Raw genomic sequence first — 20091 nt, 5'->3', positions numbered from 1 at the left:
GAATGGTGAGACAAAAGGCTGGTTCACCTTGTGACAGACAGGCTTCCTTTAGGGTTCAGGTCTAGCACGAGAGCTGTCAGCCTGAGACAGCCTGGAGAAACAAACACAGCCTTCGATACATCACACACAGCATGCACACACCAGCTCTCCAGTGACTGGCTGGCTCATATAACTGATTGTACACCTCAGGCTTCATCTTGCGAATATGACACTGGCACCATGAGAACTGAATGAACGAACCAAGTACAACCATTTCTGAGGCTGTGTTTTAGGCCATTTTAACCAGGGATCTTGTAGTGATTGAAGGGTAACATCCATGATGAGGACGGATGTCTTGTCTGTTGACCCTCTACTCTCTCCTGTCCAGGTAGACATGTACATTTAATCAAGGCTTTCCTTTCTTTGGGATCAGAGGTAGAGGTCTGGTCATCCTCATTCTAACAAGAGGTGTTCGTCTACACATAATCAGGACTAACGTTATTCATCTAGACAGAGATAAGGGGTTAACATGCATCCCTTAGATCACTTCACTATTCCCTTTTTCTTTACAAAGCTCTCCTACTTACTTCCGACTTACCTAACTCCGTGGGTGAAGTATAAAAACATGAGTTACCAAACCCGTTCACGGGGTTGGTTAACTCGATGTCCCTCGGGTCTCCACCGGATTAGGTACATCTGCTTGAAGTTAAAAATGCAACTTACTGCTGGAATAATTTACAAAACTCATTACAATTGGATGTTCTGGTGCCTCTCGGGCAATTTAAAGTGTTGATTGAGGACCTAGTAGCCAAGGAATGTAATTGCTTTTCTTACATTTTGTGTTATGCTGTATTTAGATTTTTATTGCATTGTATTGATTGTTGTTTTGTTTCACATTGTATTGATTGTTGTTTTGTTTCACATTGTATTGATTGTTGTTTTGTTTCACATTGTATTGATTGTTGTTTTGTTTCACATTGTATTGATTGTTGTTTTGTTTCACATTGTATTGATTGTTGTTTTGTTTCACATTGTATTGATTGTTGTTTTGTTTCACATTGTATTGATTGTTGTTTTGTTTCACATTGTATTGATTGTTGTTTTGTTTCACATTGTATTGATTGTGTTGTTCACATTGTATTGTTTTTTTCACATTGTATTGATTGTTGTTTTGTTTCACATTGTATTGATTGTTGTTTTGTTTCACATTGTATTGATTGTTGTTTTGTTTCACATTGTATTGATTGTTGTTTTGTTTCACATTGTATTGATTGTTGTTTTGTTTCACATTGTATTGATTGTTGTTTTGTTTCACATTGTATTGATTGTTGTTTTGTTTCACATTGTATTGATTGTTGTTTTGTTTCACATTGTATTGATTGTTGTTTTGTTTCACATGGTATTGATTGTTGTTTTGTTTCACATGGTATTGATTGTTGTTTTGTTTCACATCATATTGATTGTTGTTTTGTTTCACATGGTATTGATTGTTGTTTTGTTTCACATCATATTGATTGTTGTTTTGTCTCACATGGTATTGATTGTTGTTTTGTTTCACATCGTATTGATTGTTGTTTTGTTTCACATTGTATTGATTGTTGTTTTGTTTCACATCGTATTGATTGTTGTTTTGTTTCACATTGTATTGATTGTTGTTTTGTTTCACATTGTATTGATTGTTGTTTTGTTTCACATTGTATTGATTGTTGTTTTGTTTCACATTGTATTGATTGTTGTTTTGTTTCACATTGTATTGATTGTTGTTTTGTTTCACATTGTATTGATTGTTGTTTTGTTTCACATTGTATTGATTGTTGTTTTGTTTCACATGGTATTGATTGTTGTTTTGTTTCACATGGTATTGATTGTTGTTTTGTTTCACATCATATTGATTGTTGTTTTGTTTCACATGGTATTGATTGTTGTTTTGTTTCACATTGTATTGATTGTTGTTTTGTTTCACATTGTATTGATTGTTGTTTTGTTTCACATGGTATTGATTGTTGTTTTGTTTCACATGGTATTGATTGTTGTTTTGTTTCACATCATATTGATTGTTGTTTTGTTTCACATGGTATTGATTGTTGTTTTGTTTCACATCATATTGATTGTTGTTTTGTCTCACATGGTATTGATTGTTGTTTTGTTTCACATCGTATTGATTGTTGTTTTGTTTCACATTGTATTGATTGTTGTTTGTTTCACATCGTATTGATTGTTGTTTTGTTTCACATTGTATTGATTGTTGTTTTGTTTCACATTGTATTGGTTGTTGTTTTGTTTCACATTGTATTGGTTGTTGTTTTGTTTCACATTGTATTGATTGTTGTTTTGTTTCACATTGTATTGATTGTTGTTTTGTTTCACATTGTATTGATTGTTGTTTTGTTTCACATTGTATTGATTGTTGTTTTGTTTCACATTGTATTGATTGTTGTTTTGTTTCACATTGTATTGATTGTTGTTTTGTTTCACATCGTATTGATTGTTGTTTTGTTTCACATCGTATTGATTGTTGTTTTGTTTCACATCGTATTGATTGTTGTTTTGTTTCACATGGTATTGATTGTTGTTTTGTTTCACATGGTATTGATTGTTGTTTTGTTTCACATCATATTGATTGTTGTTTTGTTTCACATGGTATTGATTGTTGTTTTGTTTCACATCATATTGATTGTTGTTTTGTCTCACATGGTATTGATTGTTGTTTTGTTTCACATCGTATTGATTGTTGTTTTGTTTCACATTGTATTGATTGTTGTTTTGTTTCACATCGTATTGATTGTTGTTTTGTTTCACATTGTATTGATTGTTGTTTTGTTTCACATTGTATTGGTTGTTGTTTTGTTTCACATTGTATCGGTTGTTGTTTTGTTTCACATTGTATTGATTGTTGTTTTGTTTCACATTGTATTGATTATTGTTTTGTTTCACATTGTATTGATTGTTGTTTTGTTTCACATTGTATTGATTGTTGTTTTGTTTCACATTGTATTGATTGTTGTTTTGTTTCACATTGTATTGATTGTTGTTTTGTTTCACATTGTATTGATTGTTGTTTTGTTTCACATCGTATTGATTGTTGTTTTGTTTCACATTGTATTGATTGTTGTTTTGTTTCACATTGTATTGATTGTTGTTTTGTTTCACATTGTATTGATTGTTGTTTTGTTTCACATTGTATTGATTGTTGTTTTGTTTCACATTGTATTGATTGTTGTTTTGTTTCACATTGTAGACATGTTTTGTTTCACATTGTATTGATTGTTGCTTTGTTTCACATTGTATTGATTGTTGTTTTGTTTCACATTGTATTGATTGTTGTTTTGTTTCACATTGTATTGATTGTTGTTTTGTTTCGCATTGTATTGATTGTTGTTTTGTTTCGCATCGTGTTGATTGTTGTTTTGTTTCACATTGTATTGATTGTTGTTTTGTTTCACATCGTATTGATTGTTGTTTTGTTTCACATTGTATTGATTGTTGTTTTGTTTCACATTGTATTGATTGCTGTTTTGTTTCACAGCATCATTATCACAGATAGGAGATTAAATGAGTCTGCTACTGAGACCTAGTCTATGTAATACATGTATCATATTAATCTATGTAATAAATGTATCATATTAGTCTATGTAATAAATGTATCATATTAGTCTATGTAATAAATGTATCATATTAGTCTATGTAATAAATGTATCATATTAGTCTATGTACTAAATGTACCATATTCCTCTCCTTCCAGTATACTGCATTTCTGGCAGTATTAACTGGTGTATCGATGTCCAGTCTAAAGCGTTAGTTCAGGTTAATTCCCTGCTATAGCTGTGCTGTAATAACTACTAGTATTTATGTGGCTGTCTGACAGCACTGGCGTTAATAAACTCTGTCTGCACCCGAGGGAGGCACGCAGGCAGTCAGGCTCTTGTGTGTGTGTGTGTGTGTGTTTGTGTTTGTGTGTCTGTTTGTGTGTTTGTGTTTGTGTGTGTGCGTGTCTGTTTGTGTGTGTGATCTCTCTGTAACTAACCTGCAGCTCGAATGGAATCAGCCAGAAGGCAATAGTTAGCCCAACAAGCACTTGTAACAGTGCCGGATGGCTTTCAATGTAAATAGATTATATCGACACCAACCATACTGCTGAGTCAATTCCACATCCTCCATACCTAATTCAAGATGGAAGCACCTGTTACTCACACTGTCTTATTGTCTCTATGTGAATCTGTTGCCACGGAGTTGAAAAGAAGATGGTAGCCACTAGCCTGTAGCTGCTTTTATCTCTCTTATTTTTATGCCTCTGTTGTGGAAAACCCAGTACATCTCTAACAACATTGTGCTCATACACACACGCACACACACCAATCCGGAAGGAGGAGGAGAAGGGCGTTGGCTAGTGGGTGGAGTCTCCCGGTCCATCCCATTTCTCATACCGGCTAATGGAGGCACAATACATGTCTGGCCCCTTCTTTTCCTTTCCTCCATCTTGAGGAGAGGAGCGCAGCACTTAGAGTAATGTAAATACCGCGGGCTATTTCTAGACCTCCTCACCCTTACTGCTTTGACTGGAGAAGCACTACATCAACGGAGCTGCATTGCTGTAAATTACATCATTATCTTACTCTCTTTCTATTTCACAACGTTGATGTCTTCATTATTATTCTACAATGTAGAAAATAGTAAAAATAAAGAAAAGCCTTGAACTGTACAGCATATCCAATGTCATTCAATTGTGTTAGTCCGTTAAGTGCATGGGCATGAGTTATACCTCTGTGATGTTAGCCTGAAGGGGGTGTGAACAGAAGTGGAGTCCAATGTTCACCAGTATTTCCCCTAGTGATTTCTATCAAGGCTGCCAACAGCAGCATTCTATTGAGATCTCCCCACACACACAGGTACAAATGTAGCATCTTAATTTGATCACCCTGTTGCCGGAGAACAGTCCTGCAATCCTACATCTGTACGCATGTACATAAACTCACACCATCAGACACACCACCCACTGTGTCTGTGTTTAATTATCCTGATGGAGTGGAGTGAACTTGGTTTTCCCAATACTCTGTGATGAGTTCATGGCCCAGGGGTTGAGGGGAGAACAAACAGTACCCTGTCTGTTGCTACTTCACACCCCAACCAAGGTTGTTGAAATGAATGAGCTAACTGGATCAGGGGCCAAATGGGGTCAGGGCATGGGAGGAAGTCTTGTATTCAGGTCAGTGTGAAGCATCAGGTCAGGCGTGTCAGTGGTCTGGTTTGGCATTACAGAAGGCCGTCAGGGTGTGTGTCTGTCTGTGTGGCATTACAGAAGGCCGTCAGGGTGTGTGTCTGTCTGTTTAGCATTACAGAAGGCCGTCAGGGTGTGGGTCTGTCTGTTTGTCATTACAGAAGGCCGTCAGGGTGTGTGTCTGTCTGTTTGGCATTACAGAAGGCCGTCAGTGTGTGTCTGTCTGTTTGGCAGGAGAGTGCTTCATCTGGTGTTCTGGAAAAAGGAATCAATCAAAGACCAACACAGAATATAATAACCATCACTGCTGTCAGAGCTGCCAATAACACACACACACACACACACACACACACACACACACACACACACACACACACACACACATTGGCATATCAGCAGAGAAATCAGTCTGTCTTTTCACTGTTCGCTAAAAAGTGGGTTTGATGCCCTGATTGGAGATCACAGAGGTAGGGCTACACATAAATACCAACAAAATCACTGGAGCTGGATAGATTGTTTAGAGAGTAAATGGAAGACCTTGGCCCGTCATGTTGTTAACCAGTCTCGCTTACCGTGGTACGTTACCCAGAGCTATCAAATCAGCCAGTCAGCACTCTCTTTATACCAGCTGTTTACAGCTCTCACACTGCACTGGTTATATCTAATACACAAAAACAATGAAAGACAAATGATCAATGTGCTAAATAATATCATTTATTTACCTCACATATTAATCACCATAATTTTATAGACACTGCATAAATAAATAAATAATTATGTAGCTGTAATTTCACCTCACTAAACAGATAAATAATTGATAATGTTGCATTGAAACGTATATTCCATTTGTTCATATGCTGACTTTGTTGGTATATACATGTATCACACATAAATATATATTTCCATTTACGACATAGAAGCACATTTAGTATAGCCAGCCGAGCAACTGATGTGATTCTGTTTTTTATTCTTTCATTTTGATTTGGTTTTCCAGTGATACTGTAGCACATAAGACAGCATGAAGCCTGGTCTCCTGGTTGAAGGAGAGGAAACCTTACATTCACATTACATTCTAAACAGACTGCCTGACACACAAGTCCACTCTGACACTTCACATAGCATCAGACCAGCTCCCAATACTACCCAAATTAAGGCCATAATTCAAACAGATTAAAATTATATATTAAGACCAGCAAATGTTTACTAAGAAATACTATTTGAGAGGAGTGAAGCAGAGAATAGAAATACTCAACAACATCAAAACAAGAACCAAATTTCCCATCATCATCTCAAATCTGCATTTTGACATGTTTTCTCTGACCAACCTATTGGTCAACAGACCTTCCTCAGTGTTTAGGGCTGGTTCGAGGCATAAGAGACATAAGCTTAGGGCCCCTGGCTGCTAGGGGGTCCCCCCCACAAATGTTTTAAAAAGGAAGTCGGTCAGGGTCTCAACTTACTATTGACAGTTAGAATAGTATAATACACCAGGTGCAATTTAGAAATGTGGTTGTGCATCAGCATTTTTTCTTCTTATGTCAGTTCACTGACTACGTTTCCATCCAGCCATTTCATGAGCATGAATAACCTGACGCATAAAAAGTCACGACTGGGCTGATGGAAACATGAAATGCCGATACAATTGTATAAATGCCAACAGACAATGTGTTCGTTCAACATGGTGTGATCTTCTTGTGTCTGTAAAATGAATTATGTGAGAAATAGTAGTGGAAGCGCCTTTATGCGCAAATATTGGTATAATAACCATCCTATCGAAGTAAACTTGGAGTGATGCAATGATATATTGTGTGGTCCTCCCACTACGACTCGGAAAATCATGCAGTTTATTAGGCTGCAGTTGAAATAAGTTATGATGAATTTGATGCTCCTTTCCAAAAAATATTGAGGGTCTTCTTCTGGTGACATGATCGATTCCTGGCTGCCGTTTGAAAAACACACTCTTATCCATAATAATCTCATAACATAGGTAATCTACCTGCACTGTATCTGCCAGCTGTTGGCTAGATTACACGTGCCAAGACCGGAGTGGATACATTATATAACTCAAAAGGTTTTGTGACAAAACCATCAGTAGAGCTGAAAATGTGATTGAAACCCATCTAACTTTTATTTTTCATTTGATACTGTTAAATGGAAATGTAACCACAAAAGTTATTTTCATCTACATTACGTCACGCACAGTATTTTAAAGGCAAAAAGTAAGTTTAATGGAAACACATCTCTGGTGCAAAAAGAAGCATATTATTTCATGCAGGTTTTAGAATATCTGCATGAAAATCTGTCGAAATTGGATGGAAACCGAGCTACTGACAGCCACTCAGTTAGCCATGTCAGCTAACCATTTTTAGAGTGGTAGTTAAACTCGTCAGCTATCTAAACTTGTAGTAATCATGGCCGAATACCAAATGCCCAGGGGGCCTGACCTCCAGCAGGCCCCCATTGATTTTGTTTGGCATTCTCAGTCAGATATCATATTAACATGGCATAAGTCATTACAAAATGGGTAGAATTGCAGGAAATTTGCTTTAAAACTGCAAAAATATCTTTCCACCCCATGGCAAAATGGATAAAATTGCAGAAAAATTGCTGTAGAACTGCAAAAAAATCTCTCTGTCTCACGGCAAAATGGGTACTATTGCATGAAATGTGTTATAAATTGGAACATTTTTGCTACACTCCATGGCAAAATGTGTAGAATCTCAAGAAATGAAGTTTAAAACATAAAACATGGGCTCCCCAAAAGGCTAGAGCCGGGCCCTGTCAGCGTTCACCCATCATTCACTCAGCATAGGACCTGCTCAACTTCCAATCATTACAACCACTGATAACAAAACAACCAGTGCTGTTCTTTTCCTGTCTCAGCTCATAACCAGCTTGGAACACCAATCAAATGTTCTTGGGGCAGACGGACGGAGAAGAATTGAATCGTTCGTGCAAACGGGTTATTGATACGATCCCTGGAGGAGCAATCTCAGCCTCCCCAACCCCTCTGCCGCTCTGCTGCTGCTCTGCACTCAATAACAGTTTAGAGAAGGTAACAAACGATTATAGGGCCCATCTCAAATGGTACCCTATTTCCTATATAGCACACTACCTAACCTTATGTGGCTCTGGCCAAAAGTAGTGCACTATATAGGGAATATGGTGTAATTTCTGATGCAGATGGATGAAAACCACAGCTAGGTCCACCTTCAACCAGTATAGCCATTAATACAGTATTTGTATGTCTTGTCACCTATATTGCTGACACACGGTAGTTCCTCAGTAAAAATGTGATGTAAGACTGTGAAATATAGCAAGTGTTCCCCTCCAACACAACAGCACAGTATTGAACCTCGCCACCTGCAGAGAGGGGGATTTTGGGACATGGACAACATGGAATAGGAGTTTCTCTTCTCAGCTCTGTTCAAATCCGGTTACTATGCAAATACTGTTAACACTGAGTATTCTGAACTGTACCAGGTTATTGTGTGTAAATTAGATTATGAGCACACAACATAAAAACTAACTGAAATGTTGTGTTTTTGCTATCAAGATAAAAAAAACAATCAACGATTTGTAATGATTTGTAATGACATATATATTTAAAGCATGGACCCTAAAAACAGTATTGCTGTATTAGTTAATTAATTCTAAGCAAATTAGGAAATAATCTAAATAAATAAATAAAATAATCTAAAGCTGATTTCAGACACATAACTAATGGATATGAATTTGTTCACGCACGCACACACGTACGCACACACGTACACACACACACAATTAAATATTGCATTATTCTCATCACCCTCTGGGCTGGCATCCATCTCAGAGCTCCCTATTGACACATACAGACAGTTATATTTTATACCTTGATTACCTTACCTTTATAATGACTCCATTTACTGTAGCAACACTGAGAACAGAAAACTAAAATGGCCGTGGCGTTTGATTCGCAGAGTCAGTCAGTGGTTGATATGATGAGAACACGACGGGGCTGGATGGCTGGACAGACCTGGTCTGGGCCTGGGTTCAAGGATCTACATCAGGACTGGCTAACCCTTCTGCTGGAGAGCAATTGGTATGCAGGCTTTTGCTCCAGCCCTACTGTAGCACACCTGGTTGAGCTATTAAAGATGCTGATTAGTAGCGTCAGGTATGTTAGAGCAAGGCTGGAGCAAAATTCTGCAGGAGGGTAGGTACCCAGGAGGGCTGGTTCTAGTCAGTTCTGGGTCTAGGTCTGGCTCTGGGTCCTGGGCTTTGGGTCCTGGTCTCTACTCCTGGTCGTTGTTTAAGGACTCGGGGCTGGACTCCTCGTCGTCACTGAGAGCCTCTGTGTTTGTAAACGCCCCGGCCAGTGAGGAGCTGAGGTGCGTTTTGACCGGCGCCATCTCCGACAGGATGATGTTGTCGTTACTGACCAATGTGGTCTTGTCCATGATCTCCTTACTGTGTTTGGACACCACAGCATCCATGAAGTCATACTTATGAGACAGAGTCCCAGACTCAAACAGGTACTTGAGCAGGTAGGAGAAGGCCACGTTACCCAGGAAGGAGGCCAGCATGGAGACCGTTTTAAAGGGGAAGCGTTGCTGGATGAAGTACTCCACGTCTCCAGTCAGGTGGTGGATCTTCTCCTGTTGCACCCAGCCGGGGTAGTAGATAAAGGGGGGTAGTTTGAGGTAGGGCTCCCCTCCCCCGATACGCAGCAGCAGACCGAAGATGTAGCCGGCCACCGAGCCGTACGTGTTGGTTCCTTTGATGAAGAGCACGCTGAGCAGCTGGGGGAAGATGATAACATAGACCAGGTCGGAGCTCAGGTACCACAGGCCGTATACTGTCCCTGTGAGCAACGCCATGGCCGTGGCCAGAGCTCCAAACACAAAGATGGTGATACGCATCACCCACACAATCTCACGGTCTGTCGCCTATGGGGGTTAAGGAGAAGGAAAGGGGAGGAGGGACTTTAGTGTTTGTATCTGTGTGCATTTGTGTACCTTGTGTTTCCTGTGTGTTTACTGTGCGTGCCAGCATATGTATGCATGTACAGTGGGGCAAAAAAGTATTTAGTCAGCCACCAATTGTGCAAGTTCTCCCACTTAAAAAGATGAGAGAGGCCTGTAATTTTCATCATAGGTACACTTCAACTATGACAGACAAAACAAGAAAAGAAATCCAGAAAATCACATTGTAGGATTTTTTATGAATTTATTTGCAAATTATGGTGGAAAATAAGTATTTGGTCAATAACAAAAGTTTATCTCAATACTTTGTTATATACCCTTTGTTGGCAATGACAGAGGTCAAACGTTTTCTGTAAGTCTTCACAAGGTTTTCACACACTGTTGCTGGTATTTTGGCCCATTCCTCCATGCAGATCTCCTCTAGAGCAGTGATGTTTTGGGGCTGTTGCTGGGCAACACGGACTTTCAACTCCCTCCAAAGATTTTCTATGGGGTTGAGATCTGGAGACTGGCTAGGCCACTCCAGGACCTTGAAATGCTTCTTACGAAGCCACTCCTTCGTTGCCCGGGCCATGTGTTTGGGATCATTGTCATGCTGAAAGACCCAGCCACGTTTCATCTTCAATGCCCTTGCTGATGGAAGGAGGTTTTCACTCAAAATCTCATGATACATGGCCCCATTCATTCTTTCCTTTACACGGATCAGTCGTCCTGGTCCCTTTGCAGAAAAACAGCCCCAAAGCATGATGTTTCCACCCCCATGCTTCACAGTAGGTATGGTGTTCTTTGGATGCAACTCAGCATTCATTGTCCTCCAAACACGACGAGTTGAGTTTTTACCAAAAAGTTATATTTTGGTTTCATCTGACCATATGACATTCTCTCAATCTTATTCTGGATCATCCAAATGCTCTCTAGCAAACTTCAGACGGGCCAGGACATGTACTGGCTTAAGCAGGGGGACACGTCTGGCACTGCAGGATTTGAGTCCCTGGCGGCGTAGTGCGTTACTGATGGTAGGCTTTGTTACTTTGGTCCCAGCTCTCTGCAGGTCATTCACTAGGTCCCCCCGTGTGGTTTTGGTGATCATTTTGACCCCACGGGGTGAGATCTTGCATGGAGCCCCAGATCGAGGGAGATTATCAGTGGTCTTTTTCTCATTTTGTCTGTCATAGTTGAAGTGTACCTATGATGAAAATTACAGGCCTTTCTCATCTTTTTAAGTGGGAGAACTTGCACAATTGGTGGCTGACTAAATACATTTTTGCCCCACTGTATGTATGTGTGTGTGTGTGTGTGTGTGTGTGTGTGTGTGCACTCACAGACTGTCTGAAGGCCAGCTTGTAGATGTTTCTGGCGAACATTGAACTGGCTGAAAGGATGGAGGAGTCCGCTGATGACATCACAGCGGCAGACACCGCCCCCAGACCAAAGAAGGAGATCCAGGGTGGGCACAGGTGCTGCAGCACGATGGGCAGGATCATATCTGATTGGTCTTTCTCTTTGGGAGGAATTGCCCCGTATGTAGTCTGGTTCCAGTCTGGGGAATACAACAGACATAGTAGTATATGGGCGGGGTTTATCAAATGTATATGGGCAGGGATTATGAAATGTATATGGGCAGGGATTATCAAATGTTTATGGACAGGGATTATCAAATGTATATGGGCAGGGATTATCAAATGTATATGGGCAGGGATTATCAAATGTATATGGGCAGGGATTATCAAATGTATATGGGCAGGGATTATCAAATGTATATGGGCAGGGATTATCAAATGTTTATGGACAGGGATTATCAAATGTATATGGGCAGGGATTATCAAATGTATATGGGCAGGGATTATCAAATGTATATGGGTAGGGATTATCAAATGTATATGGGCAGGGATTATCAAATGTATATGGGCAGGGATTATCAAATGTATATGGGCAGGGATTATCAAATGTATATGGGCAGGGATTATCAAATGTATATGGGCGGGGATTATCAAATGTATATGGGCGGGGATTATCAAATGTATATGGGCAGGGATTATCAAATGTATATGGGCAGGGATTATCAAATGTTTATGGGCAGGGATTATCAAATGTATATGGGCAGGGATTATCAAATGTATATGGGCAGGGATTATCAAATGTTTATGGGCAGGGATTATCAAATGTATATGGGCAGGGATTATCAAATGTATATGGGCAGGGATTATCAAATGTTTATGGGCAGGGTTTATCAAATATATATGGACAGGGTTTATCAAATGTATATGGGGGATTCATTAGGAGGGTTTATCAAATGTATATGGGGGATTTATTAGGAGGGTTTATCAAATGTATATGGGGGATTTATTAGGAGGGTTTATCAAATATATATGGACAGGGTTTATCAAATGTATATGGGGGATTCATTAGGAGGGTTTATCAAATGTATATGGGCAGGGTTTACTCAAATCCGTACATACAACAGATGTGATTCAATCTGTCTGTTAGAAAATATCTCTAGTCTCGAAGCCATAGTACGACACTATTCTGAACGTTGTCATTTCATCAGTGATGACAGGAACTGCATGTATCTCAACAGGCAAGATACAGCTTCTCAACAGAGGAATAAATCTCCACAACACCAGAACATATATCTGCCATCTGAGTACCTCCTCTCCCCCTCCATTCTACCACTTCCCCCTTCTCCTCACTCGTCCGTGTCAGTCATACCCCTAGTCAGTCTCACTCTCCTTCTCACTTCTGGACTTTAACAAACAGCTGTTGATTAACAGTGACTTTGATGAAGAATCTTCAGATCAACCTAATTAATTAGTCTTCCTCCTGATGTAATATTGACAGAAATCACATCTCCTAATGAATCCCTCTTCGTGCTGTATGACAGGAGCCGTCTGGTGTTGTTTACATCCCACTGTATCCTGCCTACTGGTGTATACATCTGAGCTGAGCTACATTGTAGAAACAAGCTAATAGAGAAAGATGGGGCTTTTTATCATACTTCCCATTTGTAAATAATGTGAGTGGATTCATGGATATGAACAACGTAATGAATGAGAAAATATGTGTGAGACAAATGTTTGTGTGTGTGTATGTGAGTGCCTGTGTATATGTGCCTGTGTGCCTGTGTATGTGTGTTTACCTGTGGAGGCCCCTATCGCTCCTATGAGGACGGAGGGGACAGCCATGACCAGGCAACCAGCGGCAGCGATGAAGGACAGAACCTGGGCGTACGTAGCTGAAGAGGCAGAGAGAACCCGTTGAAAATACACCTGCCACGGAATCCCCCCCAACATCTAGGGACAGAAACACCACAGTCAATACACAACAAACCAACGCACAGCTTTATAATGAATACATACTCCAAACCTTAGCATAATTACATTATAGTCAATATAATTGACTGATGATTATAGTGACTGATGACATACCAGAAGACAGAAGTTGTCGATCCACATCCAGGTGTCTGCTGAGTCTATCTTACCCAGCCAGGGTGTCTGGTACACAGCCTCTTTAGCTGTCACACTGATGCTTGACACCGCTGGGTTGGACAGGGCAAACGGCACACTGACCCACTGAGAGAGAGCGAGAGAGAGAGAGATGAGGGGAAGGGTGGGGGGGTTTCAGCACCATGATCAGCGCTGGAGAGTACATCATCCTGGAGTTGTATGGCAAAGGAGGAAGTACGCTTTGTGTTTGACTCACCAGTCCCAGGAAGATACAGAAGAGCTGCACCACGTCAGTGTAGGCCACAGAGTACAAGCCTCCTACCAGGGTGTAGAAGATGGCTATCAGGGCTGAGATCACCACCGACATGTTGATGTCAATGTCCACAATCACACTCAGAGTAGCTCCTAGACAATACACAGGGACACACACACACATCAGCAGCAGGTATGAAGTCAGGTCTGATGTGTCAAATAAATAAACATGTGGTGCTACAGTCTAACGCCTGATTATTGAAGAATGTATAGCGTATTCATTTTCCTCATCTCTCCCTTTTCAATAAGGATTTTTCATTTGAATAATGGAGTTAAAATAGTATGGTTCCCAAGCCTACCCAGGGCTGACAAGATGGCGGCAGACCAGAAGATCTCCCCCATGAGCGCGGGAATGAAGAGCAGCCCCCCCATGCGCTTCCCATATATCTGCTGGAACGGGTCCAGCATGGTGACGTAACCCCTGGAGCGCATGGGCTTGGCAAAGAACAGGCCACCTGGAGCACGAGAGAGACACCATTAACCAACATCGTCATTGAGATACTGGGTTGTCCCACAAAATGATTAGTGATTAATTTTAAGGTTCAAAAACAACAACAACCTGTGCCTCATTTTAATGTCAACCCTGTTACATGAAGTGAACTCTTGTTTTACTATGGTGAGAAACAATGAACATCTAATTGTCAAATCATAGTGTAAAAGCAGGTGAGCTGGTTCTACTATTTTTGGCCATTTTCTGGTGTTTTGTAGTGAAAAACTGTGAGGGTCAAGCATAACACGTCAACACTGTTACCCATAGATAGCCAGGCTAGAATAACACGTCAACACTGTTACCCATAGATAGACAGGCTAGAATAACATGTCAACGCTGTTACCCATAGATAGACAGGCTAGAATAACACGTCAACGCTGTTACCCATAGATAGCCAGGCTAGAATAACACGTCAACGCTGTTACCCATAGATAGACAGGCTAGAATAACACGTCAACGCTGTTACCCATAGATAGACAGGCTAGAATAACATGTCAACGCTGTTACCCATAGATAGACAGGCTAGAATAACACGTCAACGCTGTTACCCATAGATAGACAGGCTAGAATAACACGTCAACGCTGTTACCCATAGATAGACAGGCTAGAATAACACGTCAACGCTGTTACCCATAAATAGCCAGGCTAGAATAACACGTCAACACTGTTACCCATAGATAGCCAGGCTAGAATAACACGTCAACACTGTTACCCATAGATAGCCAGGCTAGAATAACACGTCAACCCTGTTACCCATAGATAGCCAGGCTAGAATAACACGTCAACACTGTTACCCATAGATAGCCAGGCTAGAATAACACGTCAACCCTGTTACCCATAGATAGACAGGCTAGAATAACACGTCAACACTGTTACCCATAGATAGCCAGGCTAGAATAACACATCAACGCTGTTACCCATAGATAGCCAGGTTAGAATAACACGTCAACACTGTTACCCATAGATAGCCAGGCTAGAATAACACGTCAACCCTGTTACCCATAGATAGACAGGCTAGAATAACACGTCAACCCTGTTACCCATAGATAGCCAGGCTAGAATAACACGTCAACGCTGTTACCCCTAGATAGCCAGGCTAGAATAACACGTCAACGCTGTTACCCATAGATAGCCAGGCTAGAATAACACGTCAACCCTGTTACCCATAGATAGCCAGGCTAGAATAACACGTCAACCCTGTTACCCATAGATAGCCAGGCTAGAATAACACGTCAACCCTGTTACCCATAGATAGCCAGGCTAGAATAACACGTCAACACTGTTACCCATAGATAGACAGGCTAGAAATATTCTCACAATTTAAATGATTTAAAAAAATAAAATAAAAAATGTGTAAAGCTGGCATTCAATGACCCCTCCCTGTTGCACACAACACGCTGCCATTCCCCTTTTAGCAAGGGGATTTATGGCTGATATAAGATGACATTTTCAACACTGTTACAGTCAACCCTGTTACTATATTTGACACTTAGGCTAATAGACACTTACTATAGTATTTTTTCTATTTAACCTCTTGAGATGGGAAAACTCGTTTTTTTATGAATTTGAACAGAATGTATAAAATTGGTGAAAGTTACACTATACTCAAAAGGCACCTAATTGGTGGAACGACAGTACTATGTACTACCCTTTATTGATGATGATGAATCCCAACACAATTGGTTAGTGTCCTTACCTACTACCAGACTGAGGGCGTATCCAAAGGGAGCCTGTGCCCAGGCAAGGCCGTAGTCAGGCAGGTAGACATACTCTGCCGTCCCGTTGATGTAGCCTCCGCCCACCCATGTAGCTGGAGGAGAGGATCATCACATAGTTTAAGATATATACAAATATTTAACACACATTAATAAGCTTGCCTAAAAAAATTGTTTCAAATTGTTGAGATGTCTTTATAGTTTTATGTTTTTCATAGACTTAATTTTAGAGCCACATTGTAGCCTTCAAATTAATCACACAACTAATATCCAATCATACAAACAATGTCAAATCGGATATATTTAGTCGAATAAATCACAGAACGTTAATAACCTAGTTTTTATTCCCAGTTAATAAAGCTAATGAATATGTCTGGATTGGTAAATTATGAAACGGTTCACATTAGGCCACCATTATTTTCCTGATCATTTCTGTAACTGGCGGAAAATAAATAATTGATGACTTTTCGCGCCTATAAAAGCCTGCACCTCCGGGGTCTGTTATTAAAATAGCATCAAAGAGATTAGTTAGGAAATGCTCTGGGTCTTTAATTTACTTTGGCGTCAATTAATGTTGTTCTCACTAAAACAAGGGAATAATTCTGATAATGAGACGATGTGCATTTACAATAGCCTGTCGATACATTGTGTTCTCCAACTCGATACAACAGCTGTCGTTGAAATTTAGGTAATTGATTTTCGCGATGCCTATCGCCTTTAGTTGATAAAGGTCCGTGCGTAAATCCGGTCCGCGGTGCTGGTCTGACTGCTGTGTGGGGAAAAATAGTCACACAGGCATTTGTCTTATTACGTCAGTTTCCATTGTGTCAAGAGGAACATGATTGATTTCAATTTCCCCATCACTAAACTGTCTCTAAAGTTGACAGCGAAAATATTTGGAAATAAAAGCAAGGTGCACTTCCTCTCCAACAATTCAGTCAATTTAGGAAGAAGTCCACATTTAAATGTAAACCATCCTCATAGGAAACAATTGTAGGTTTTCAAATCATGAATTAAATGTTATAAGCCAACCCAGCCCTGCCACAATCTCTCTCCAAGTCGCGAAGTCTAAAAACATGTCACAACTCACCCGTCATGGTGAATCCACCGACGAACAACCCAATGTCCCTCCCGCCCACCATGATGGTTTCACTGCGGTCCTGGCCCTCCGACACCCCTGAGTTTTTGTTCTTCCACGCGGCCCATATCCCCACGGCCAGAATAAGCAAGTAGAAGATCACTATAGCCACGATCCCCTCAGCGTGGACGGCCATCCTCTTCCACTGCCGTGATCAGTCTCTGCGTGAGGAACGGCGTTTCATTGAGACCTGCGCCAGGGATGGAGAGGAAAAAGCCACTCAGCCACTCCCGGTAAAGTGGCATCAGACGCACAATCAAACGTGTATCTTCTTAAGACAATCAAACGTGTATCTTCTTAAGACAATCAGATGTAACTGTTTTATTCCATAATTGGCTAAATAATAATTAGTTGAATTTGTATTGGCTATAATATTATTTGACAATTTTAGCTTTCTCTCTTTCCACTCTTTTATTGAAGATTTTGTGGACTGTTTTATTTACATGTTAACCAAAATTATGTAGGCTACATAATACACCCACGAATGATTATGGGTTTAACAATAATGTTTACAGTAAAACAGGGATTGTGATTGTAACCATGTTTTATCAGATGTAGAAAAGGCTATGTTCTACACCGGTTTCACATGTGCGTAAAAGGCGCATTACGCATCCCGGAGAGCGCGCTCTACTAGGAAAATAAAGTGCTGAGACATTTTAACTGGATGTGTCTTTCGTGCCACACCACCAAAATCAAATCACTTTTCAGGTTTAATTCTTGCTGACGGCAGGGATTCAGGAGCGGCTAAAGCAGTAATATCGACTTCCTTTCAAAGACCCGCCGATCTCTCACACACACACACTTAAACGTAATTTCAGATAATGGCTTCTACTTTAATTGAATGAAATCTGAGTCGACAGTTAATTAACAAACCGGTTGAAACATATATGTAAAGACAATTGTTTGGAGAACGAGGGAGTACCCTATCCAGGACACAGTGTGTGTTCCTCCTACCTTTATAGTTGGCTCTTAAATGGACGTCGGGCGGTGGTTGCAAAAGAGCGACCAACAGGATTTCCAGAAAATAATGGGTAAGATCCTGGTAGGAAAAATCTTTGAACTCAACGTAATCCACGCCACCCGTGTGTAATTCCCCGGTGTGGTTTATGAGAGGAATATTCGTCAGAGGGGGGTGGGGGTATGGGCGTGAGAAGCTGAAGGGAGTGGTGGGTTTGGTTTATCAATAAAGGTGACAGGTTGTGTAGAGGCAGACAGTGAAGGTCTTCCAGGAAAGGACAGGAAAATAACTAATAGGTAATGGCATGACGCACACCCAGGGGAGAGATGTCTTCTAAAACGTCCGGTTTGAATGGACCCCATTAACTCTCCAGGTTACATTTAGACGTGATTGACGTTCACACAGGGGCCTGTTGAGTGGAAATTAAAGCACTGGGATTTTTTTTTGAATATTGAGATAGTGGGCGGTTAGAATGCTGGATGGATGGCCTTTCTCTTGCTACATCCAGTAACATTAAAATTATTTATTTATCTGGTAAAACATGGGCCATTTTATGCAGGATAGTGTCTAACATTATAGCCATGGGCAATAGGAACGAGAATCAGTCAGACTGTTGGACATAAACATACAAAAAACCACCAGGAAATCATCTCCACGTGATTTTAATTTTGGTATATTCCCAGATTATAGAGCGACGTGATCCTATACAAAGGTTTGAAATAATTATGTTTAAGTCAAATATATTTGTGTGGGCTTTTTGCAGTCAATTTGCAGTCTACAAATGATTTAGAATTATGTTCAGGCCCCCGACCATCCGCTCTAGTTGATGATCCCTGACCTACACCAACATTGTTCTACTTTCAGTGTGCATTTAGTAGCTCTGCGTGGTGTGCGTCAAGGTTTTGGAGATAGCTCATCAGGGATTTGGAGTATATAGTCGCAATTGTCAGATTGTTGCTGTCCACGGTACTGAAATTTGGAAACAACCACTTCCATCCAATCTACACTCTAAAAAGAAAATATTACTGGGGTATCCTTTAGGGGTTCTTCAAATTTAAACTGTGGGGGAACCCCTAGAAGTTCTTTGAAGAAGCACTTTTTATTGATCCTCAAAGAACCTTTTGGAGAACGTTTTGAGGTACATTTTTGAACCAGCCCCCCCCCCCCCCCCCCTGTTATTATTAATAATATGCATAACAATAACACAATATTTTTGTTATCAGTGTTTATTATGGTTTCAGTGGAAAAGCAGAATATAAAATAAAAAAAATGAGGTAAAAACTCCCAGCAGAACCCCAAGTCCAATAGACATATCCTCTGGCGTGTTGATGTTCCTCCTACCCATAACCAGAATGATTTTGAAGCTCATGGTGATCGAACAGGTTTTCTGTTATATTCATCAGAGGTGTAGGGAGGGTGTGAATCGCAAAAATAGTAATTATACAGATGATTAACAAAACATGCACACAACAGTATTCATACCCTAGTTTTTGTGGTAAATGTGAATTTAAAAAACTGTTTTGAAAATGGTCTTCATACACATACATTGTCCATAATGTAGAGGCCTAAGGGATATTCATTGAAGACGTAAGTGAGGAGGATGGTAAATGTGATCTGCGTAACATGCCAAAACCAATTGACATACCTTTGTATGGCTCCTCGTCTGTATACCTGCAGACACAAAAGTGAGCAGTTCAGTCATCTGCATCTAATATAACTAGCCTTCAACATATTCTTATAGCCTACATATTCTTACCTCTTTGTTGGTTGATATCCATTGAATTGTGTCCATTTTCTGTTTGGGAAAGAGTTGCACAAATATGAAAATAACAATATCAATTTAGATCATACAAGAGACATTTACCTTAAATTGAGGA

At 40.2% G+C, this 20091-nt stretch overlaps 1 protein-coding gene across 2 annotated transcripts; it reads right to left on the bottom strand.

The window, feature by feature from the left end:
* Window positions 1-5886: 5886 nt before the first annotated feature.
* LOC109877807 (high-affinity choline transporter 1) lies at window positions 5887-18344 on the bottom strand. 2 transcript variants are annotated; one of them, XM_031806341.1, is made up of 9 exons: window positions 18211-18344; window positions 17209-17446; window positions 16100-16213; window positions 14213-14368; window positions 13858-14006; window positions 13584-13727; window positions 13295-13448; window positions 11481-11698; window positions 5887-10122 (listed from the first exon to the last, which is right to left on the bottom strand). In XM_031806341.1, exons 2-9 carry the CDS (start codon window positions 17390-17392, stop codon window positions 9469-9471), a joined length of 1773 nt encoding a protein of 590 aa, XP_031662201.1. In that variant the 5' UTR covers window positions 17393-17446; window positions 18211-18344; the 3' UTR covers window positions 5887-9468. The 2 variants fall into 2 exon arrangements, with proteins under 2 accessions (XP_031662201.1, XP_020325605.2); XM_020470016.2 differs by lacking the exon at window positions 18211-18344 and having other exon boundaries at window positions 17209-17482.
* Between the last annotated feature and the right edge of the window lie 1747 nt (window positions 18345-20091).

The sequence above is a fragment of the Oncorhynchus kisutch genome, linkage group LG26 (genome assembly GCF_002021735.2).
Source record: "Oncorhynchus kisutch isolate 150728-3 linkage group LG26, Okis_V2, whole genome shotgun sequence".
Taxonomy (NCBI): domain Eukaryota; kingdom Metazoa; phylum Chordata; class Actinopteri; order Salmoniformes; family Salmonidae; genus Oncorhynchus; species Oncorhynchus kisutch.
This window is presented reverse-complemented; position numbering and strand designations above follow the sequence as displayed.